At 35.1% G+C, this 8,409-nt stretch overlaps 1 protein-coding gene across 1 annotated transcript; it reads left to right on the top strand.

Moving 5' to 3' along the window:
* Positions 1–985: 985 nt before the first annotated feature.
* LOC141591868 (uncharacterized) lies at positions 986–5,814 on the top strand. Its single transcript, XM_074412359.1, has 8 exons — positions 986–1,209; positions 2,602–2,682; positions 2,783–2,871; positions 2,955–3,029; positions 3,705–3,799; positions 3,889–3,978; positions 4,083–4,148; positions 4,815–5,814. Exons 1-8 carry the CDS (start codon positions 1,087–1,089, stop codon positions 5,474–5,476), a joined length of 1,281 nt encoding a protein of 426 aa, XP_074268460.1. The 5' UTR covers positions 986–1,086; the 3' UTR covers positions 5,477–5,814.
* The last annotated feature ends 2,595 nt before the right edge of the window (positions 5,815–8,409 follow it).

The raw sequence follows: 8,409 nt of genomic DNA, 5'->3' as shown, positions 1-8,409 counted from the left end.
AAGTTATTTTTGTTATTGAGGAGAAGGGTAGATTCCAAAAAGGTTATGGAAAAAGTACATATTTGAGTAAAAAAACATTTATAGGTTGATCCAATACTAAAATTACATGTTCCACTTCCTTTTTTGTCTACCGTTATTTTCTTGTATATATTATCTTAGGTGTTCTCACTTAAAAAAAAAATACACACATAATTTTTTAAACATTAAATTATCGATCCAATACTAAAATTATAATATAAACTTTATATGTTGATAATCTCTCAAACCTAACCTGATATGTCACCCGACCCAACAATAACTTGACAGGAACTTTGGCCGACCCAAGGCTTGTTATTCTTCAATAACAACCTGAGCCAGATATTAGCCAACCTGCTTAAATTCGAGCCATAACCAACCCGAGTTACTCGATTGTCCGATCGTTATGACCCCTAGCAAGTGGAAGCATCCCCCTACTACTTCCCCCTACTACTAAGAGATTAAGAAATCTCAAAATTTTCCCGCCTAAGTGACATACTACTTTAAAATATTTACATACTACTCCCTCTGGCTTACTGTTTTCTTCCCATTTCATTATAATACTCCTCACATATATTAGAGAAACGGGAAGAAAATTAAAAGCCAGAGGGAGTAATTAATTGGTCCCACTATTTATATGTACTATTGCACAATATTTGTCTTCTAATTAATTTTGTACCAAATATTGACGATAATTATGGTTATAATATTTTAAAAAATCATTGTTTAACTTTCAAATAAACAAGGCAAATATTTCACCAAAAAAAAAAACAAGGCAAATTACCTGGCTACCCTCTTAAAAATGATACTCCGTATTAAATACCATTAGTGATACTCCGTATTAAATACCATTAGTTTAATTGTTAGATTCTATAACATCTTTATCTGAAAAACTGCGCTTTTGCGCGGAATTCACGCTAGTTTTTTCTTACTAAAACGAAGAATACCAAAAAAAAAAAAAAAGGGAAGCGATACAGAAAATTGGGTTGGGGGTGAAATTAGAGGTTTTTAGGGTTTTAGGGTTCTACGCTCTCTCTCACTTTCCTCGCATAACTCTAATCCGCCATAGCCATGGAGAAATATTCGCGAGTTGAAAAACCAAAGCCTGATACTCCGATCAACGAAAATGAGATTCGCGTCACTACTCAAGGCCTTATTCGCAACTATATCAGCTACGCCACCACTCTTCTTCAGGTCTTTCCTCTATTAATTTTTTTCTCATTTTTCTCATGTTTTCATCGATTAATTACTTAATTATTGTTTATTGTTGATGTTCTTTTAGTTTGATTTTCCGGCATTGTGTTTGTGTTTGTTTTGATGTCTCATTTTGTTTGAGCGTTTTTATCAAATTTATACATTTTATCCATTATGTTTTGTGATTATATCTGAAATGTTTGCTACGTCTTCGTAATCGCCGACTTTTATGTGATTCTGTCTGATATAAAACTGTTGAAATGTGGCCGGGATGAGCTGATTCTACATTGTTTCGGCCGAAGTTGTTATCGCAACCGTTGTATTATCCTGATGTTTATATCGGGTGTTGTAGGTGCTTTCCTCTTATCGTCGGACTTCTGTACGATTCTAGTCTCTCACTGATGAAGAAATGTTTTATAAGTCGACTTCCAAAATCTGTTGAAATGTAGTTTACTATAAAGAAGGTAGTTCTTAGTTGATAAGGGAACTAGGTTGTTGGCTCGTGTTACGTCAGACTTCCTGTTCATTCGTTTGACAATGGAATTTACTTAGGTTTGGCGTAAGGCTTAAGGGGCCTATTTATGTTCACGGGGGAACTGTATTGTTTTTTATGGGACATTCAAGGCATCTTTTGTGGTTATAGCTAATTGGTTGTATAAATTTTAGCGGTTGCAATTTAAGGTTTTAACCCAGTTAGGCGAATAGAAGCTGTGCTGGTCTTTACGAACAGAGTATATTCTGATAAGGTTAATATGGATTATGATGCATGTTGGTGACAATTTGTATTATCCACCTGCCTGTTTTGGTTACTTGATTTTTGTAGTTATGTACAAGTAAACATAGGGAGGAATATATATTCCTAAAAGAAGTCACATTATCTCTGTTGTTTAGGTTGTATTTTATGTTTTACAAAGAATAACGAGGCTTGTTAACTACTGAAGTGAAGTGCGTGTCAATTAGGCTCGAGTGGGTTGAACCTTTATTCCTTGGACGTGGTTATTTATACTCGAGGTATTCTGTTAGTAGACATTCGAATTAAAGTTGATAAGGCCATACGTTCCTCAGATTAGCGCTGGAAAAGATTTAGTCATATATTTATATAGGAAACTATTTCTTTGGATTTGGAAGGCCAGAGCAAAACGTTGTCATTCATCAGTCCATAGACTCCATACTTCTCACTTCATTATTATCCCGATGTTATGGCTTGTACTATGAAGTCTGAATGCTTAGTAGTCTTTCTCATTACCTCTTTTGTCCGCGCCTGCACTATGTGTTTGCATGTTTTAACTAATCTACTCTCTTGTATGCTTGACTTTTGGAACTAAAATTACAGGAAGGAATGAATAGTGTATTGTATGCTAAACTCCTGACTTCTAAATTTAATAAATGTAGGACAAACAAGCCAATGAAATTGTCTTGAAAGCAATGGGGCAAGCTATAAGTAAAACAGTGGCTATTGCAGAGTTAATTAAGGTAAGTTTTTGTCTCGTGAACCTTCTTTAAGACTTGAATTAACTAATCTTCTTTTGCTAATTAATGTACTTATACTGGTGTTGTTTGTTCCGGTAAACAGAAAAGAATTCCTTACTTGCACCAGGATATAGCAATCAGCTCTGTCAGCATTACAGATATTTGGGAACCTAATGAAGAAGGCCTTGTACAGTAAGTTTCTTGTCAATTTCTTCGGTTCCATTGCTGCTGCATAACATGCAATGATTCTTACTATTGCTTTTGGTAATTTGCAGATTGGAAACAACACGTCAAGTTTCTATGATTTCTATTACGCTGTCTTCCAAGGAGCTAAACACGAATTCCCCTGGGTATTTGACGTTGTTTTTTGTGGCTTTGGAATTCATAAATCAAGTGCTCACAAAAATGCCCACTCTTCTTTTATGCATGACATAGTGTGATGCAGCACAATTCTTGACATATATTTTCATCATGGGCCATCTAGAATTTGTGTTTTTGTGTTTTCAAAACAAGAGTATGATTGCGTACATCCGACCCCTCCTTACCTGCCATCTTTCCCATTTTATCTTTGACCTTACTCAGGATAATCAATGCATGTTTTCAGGATGAATTTACTGTGTTTTTCTGATGTTTGAATACCTTTATTGACAGTGATTACCTGTGTCTTATGTTCGTGTTTTTGCTTTAGAAAATGTAAACAATGCTCAGTAGTTTGTGCCTAATTTTAAAATGCCGACCACCTTGCTTTTGAGGTTCACATCAGTTTATCTATTGCAAAGATGTGATATATATTCTGTTTGGAGCTCTCTATGTATCATATGGCCATATTTTTGTACTTTAAAAAATTTGAATCAAAGAGCTCCATCGTTTGTGCCTAATTTTTAAATACTGACCACCTTACTTTTATTGCTCACATCAGTTTATCTTTTGCCAGTTTATCTTTGCTAAAATGTGATTTAGTTTCTGATTGGGGTCCTCTTTGCATCAACTGGCCTTATGTTAACTGTAAAAATTGTGAATCAAAGGTATCAAGCTCCACCTCTGAATGAACAACAGCCCAGACATCACCAGTCTCAACCTAGACAAGGACGTGGAGGAATGTACAATGCTGTTAATGATGGTAACACAGATATCTATTTGCTATGTCTTCACATACAATCAATTCAATCACTGTTAATCTGACATTCTCTTTGCTCTATTTTTGGATAGATTCATATGGTCGAGGCCGTGGACGTTGGGGAGGGAGAGGGGGAGACCGAGGACAGGGCGGGGGAAGAGGTGGCTATGGAACATATCAGGGTAAGAACAAATTTGGTATTTATAGTTCTGACTTCTGAGCACAATATTCTCTTATTTTCAGGACTGACGTAAGGTTCTTTGCTTCTTTATATATCACAAACCAGATAATGAAGGGTACTCAAACAGAGGTAGAGGTGGAAGGGGCAGGGGCTGGGGCTGGGGATATCAAGGTGAGCACATGTTATATCATGTTCCCTACTCTAGGAGTAGATATAATTACCAGAATAAATGTCATGCAGAAATTAATGATGTGCAAGGTTATTTGGGTAGCAAAGAAATGGCACTGTGCTATTGTTCTACTATTTCCATTAGTGGAGAACGGATAAAAAAAAGGCAATAGTAAGATGTAGTACCCTGAGATAGGGATAGTAGCACGGCATAACTATTCTATTTGGTATTTATTTCACTGCCATACGTGTATATCAAAAGTGAACATGTCATAAAAGGGAGAAATTATGAACCAGCTACAAATATAACTGCTTAGGGACGGTTAATGAATTTGATAGGCCCAGTTCAAAAGTGGGTTTGAGGCCCTATGTGATAGGAAAGTAAATTTTTGTAGCTTATGGTACTCGAACCTCTAGCAGATGAAAACAGATATAATACTCTGTTGCATCACTGCGACAACGGCAATGTTGTGCCTTTTTATCACATCAAAATTTTATTATTTTGTTAACCCAATTATTGTGTCCCAAAAACTGTGTCCTGGTCATGAGAACCTTTTGAACTTTGATTTTAGACGGCCATGGAAATGCTAGTCTATTATCGATGCTTGAAGCCCGTTTGAGTTCTGCATAAGTAAAATTTCCTTTATTTGTGTTTAAAACTTTGGTTAGATGACGGCAGCTACCAAGGAGGCGGCTACCAAGGAAGTAGAGGTTACCAAGGAAGCAGGGGCGGTTACCAAGGAAGCAGGGGCGGCTACCAAGGAGGTGGTGGTGGTTACCGAGGAGGCAGAGGTGAATACCAAGGAGGTGGAGGTGGTTACCAAGGAGGCAGAAATGATTACCATGGAGGCAGAGGTGGTTACCAAGGAGGTGGAGGTGGTTACCAAGGAGGCAGAGGTGATTACCAAGGAGGCGGGGGTGGTTACCAAGGAGGCGGGGGTGGTTACCAAGGAGGCAGAAATGATTACCAAGGAGGCGGGGGTGGTTACCAAGGAGGCAGAAATGATTACCAAGGAGGCGGGGATGGTTACCAAGGAAGCAGAGGGGATTACCAAGGAGGTGGAGGTGGTTACCAAGGAGGCAGAGGTGATTATCAAGGAGGTGGAGGCAATTACCGAGGCAGAGGTGGCTACCAAAGAGGTGGAGGTGGTTACCAAGGAGGGGGAGATAGTAACCGAGGCAGAGGTGGGTACCGAGGAGGCAGAGATGACTACCAAGGAAGTGGCAATTACCAAGGAGACGAATATCAAAGTGGTGCTCGTGGTGGGGGCCGAGGCTATGGTCGTGGACGAATGGGTGGACGTTCTCGAGGTGGTGCAAATGATGCCTAAAAAACTGTCGTATTTTCTCTATTTTGAACTACTTGCCTCATTTTGAATGCGCGTGATTAACTGATTATGTTAAGGTCAGTGGAAAGTAAGTTAGAACTTGCCTTTGACGCAATGTTAAGATTGGGTACACTCAGTAGCTGGCATTGTCTCTGGTCATTGTTTAGGCTTTGTTTCTCTCCTTTTGCAATCAGTTTCAAACATTGATGATGTCGGAGGCTTGGTTTTCTATATGATGGTTTCAGCCAAGTACAAGCAAGTAATCAAAATAGCCCGGTTCGTGTAATATATTTTTGGGCCTCAAATCTGCAGGGTAATGCAAATGTCGTGGTTTTCATGTATGGCTGGCTTTCTGGTCATTGGTTCCCCCTTTTTTTTGTACAATTTTTCCTGTTATTTTGTTCCTAGCCGGTTTGGATAAAGCAGCGCTAATTTTCCTTCTCCACTTTAATCTGTTGCTCTATTAATTATTTAAATTAAACTCTCCCAATTACATGTTCATTCCATTTCTATCGAAGCGACCCAATTAAAGATTTACTCTGGTTCTAGAGTATGATGAAATGAAGGCTGTAACGAATTTTTATATTTGGTTTGTTTTTACGGTTACAATATGCTGAATGTCATTTTTGTATAATAGTTTCAGCTTGGATCCACTTTAAATTGTGTTTCACTTTTTTAACCGAGTAAATTGACTATGTACAAGACTAACTGTAATGATTTTACTTTTTTTTTTTTTTTAAATAAATTTCCTGAATAGTCCAATGATTGGAAGTTCAATTATTGTTGAATTGCACGTTACTGCATGAACATGGACCGGTTTTTGTCTAGATTTAATTTGTATGATCAACGTAAATCATTTTGTCAACTAGGTGCATAATCAGGCGTGAAGCAAATGTATGTGTTACAAATTATGACCAGATTCGTTTATACTATCCAGATCTTTAACCGATGGTCTGACCGATAATTTTTATACACGTTGAATTAGAATAGGATACGTGACATTTGTGTTTTAACTTGAAGTGGTTACATTAGGGTTAGGTGGAAGGTGATACAGATACACATTGTGTATGGAATTTTCATACACAACCCAATAACATTGTGACACGTGGCAAACTATAGTTAATTTTCATTAGTTAGTTTAAGGATAGATTAGTAATTTAGCATTTGTTGTTAAATTGTTAGCACATTTAGGGGGTGTTTGGCCAAGCTTTCTAAGTGCTTTTATAATTGTAAAAGTAGAAGCAGGGCCAAACACTATAATTTAGGGAGATAAAAAACTACTTTTGAAAAGTCAGAAGTTAATAAAAAGCTATTAGAAACAGAAGCACAAAATTGAACAGCACCTTAGTTAACTATGTAAGTCAAACCTCAAAAAAAGATGTTGATGAGGCTTGAACCCATGACCTCTTGGTTTGGATAGCCTTGCCATTACCACTATAACATATCCATCTTGTTTACAATTTTGTATCTATTTTGATATATATTTTTGTTAAGACATGAGTTAAAATAACATGTACATATATATATATAATAACTATTAATTGTACTTCTAACTTATATTCAATGTACCTTCATTATAAAATTAATGTACATGTTGAGTTAGTTCAATGTACTTGATAAAATTAACTAAATATTTTATGTACCTATGGTAATTTTTATTTTTAATTATAATTACATAATTATTATAAAATTTACATTCATGCAGAGTAAAAGTCAACCAACGATTGAGTAAGATAAAACCATATCTCGTAAAAACAAAGAAAATTTGAAAACATTTGTTTAAGTAAAACCATATCCGTTTGAAATTTCAATAGTGCTCGGTTTTATTTGATGGTACCCCGTACCATATGCGCTTGAAATTACAGTATACCTACTTTCAAAACAATATTTGGTGGAGATTTAGTGACGTTTCTCACGGTTCTCAATTCTCATCATGTTGGTGGTTCTCACCGGATCCTAACCTACATTGACTATATTATATATGTACATCTTATAACAAATATTGTAATTAACTATATAAAAGTATTTAGGTTTATTTGAATTATTTACCAACCACGTTTCAACAAATCACCAGGTACCTTAATTTTTTTAGGAGGTACATTAAAAAAATCTTTACGTTTATGTTTTGTATGTAAATATAAATTATTACGGAGTAATAAATAATGCATAATCTCCTAATTTATCTTATGATCTTATATTATATTTTAGTGATTCCTAATTTATAGGAATTATACAAAACTATAGATTATATAATCACATACCAACTATGTAAAATGAAAGCTAATACAATTACATTTCCTAAAATATTACCAATCTAATGTGAACAAAGTATTAAAAAAAAATATTATCGAAATAATTTTATTTTTTGGTTGATAAAATTGGTAGAAAATATTTAAAAAATAGCATTCCTTGCCAGAAAAATCGTAAAAAAATAAAAATTAAGACCAAGAATTTAAAAATTGTAGAAAAAAACAAAATTTATACCGTCTTTAACTTGAATGGTAGATTTGCAAACAATAAATTAAATGGCATAACTGTAAACTCCTGCAGAAAAAAATAATTATAATGATATTAAAATATTATTAATCGAAATATATGCAAAAAAAACATTAAATAAAAAGTGAAAAAAATTATTAAAAACGGTTTATATTCATTTTAATCTTAAAACTAGTCAAGTATAGTTAGAATAAAAGAAAAGTAGAGTGCATATGGAATAAGGTTAGATGTGTCTTATATACACAAGTAGGATGATCCCGTTTTAATAATTAAACGATGTATCCATTTTAAGGGAGACTTACTCAAAGGATTATGTCTTTTTATTTGGTTCAGATAAATTTTATACTCATTAACTCGATTTGTGATGATTTTGTTTTATTTGGTTGGTATTTAGCGGATACGATACTAGCATTTCGGCTGATTTAGTTACGAGGCTAGGT

The sequence above is a fragment of the Silene latifolia genome, chromosome 7 (genome assembly GCF_048544455.1).
Source record: "Silene latifolia isolate original U9 population chromosome 7, ASM4854445v1, whole genome shotgun sequence".
Lineage (NCBI taxonomy): Eukaryota > Viridiplantae > Streptophyta > Magnoliopsida > Caryophyllales > Caryophyllaceae > Silene > Silene latifolia.
Note: the sequence above shows the minus strand (reverse complement) of the source record. Positions and strands in the feature narration are given on the sequence as shown.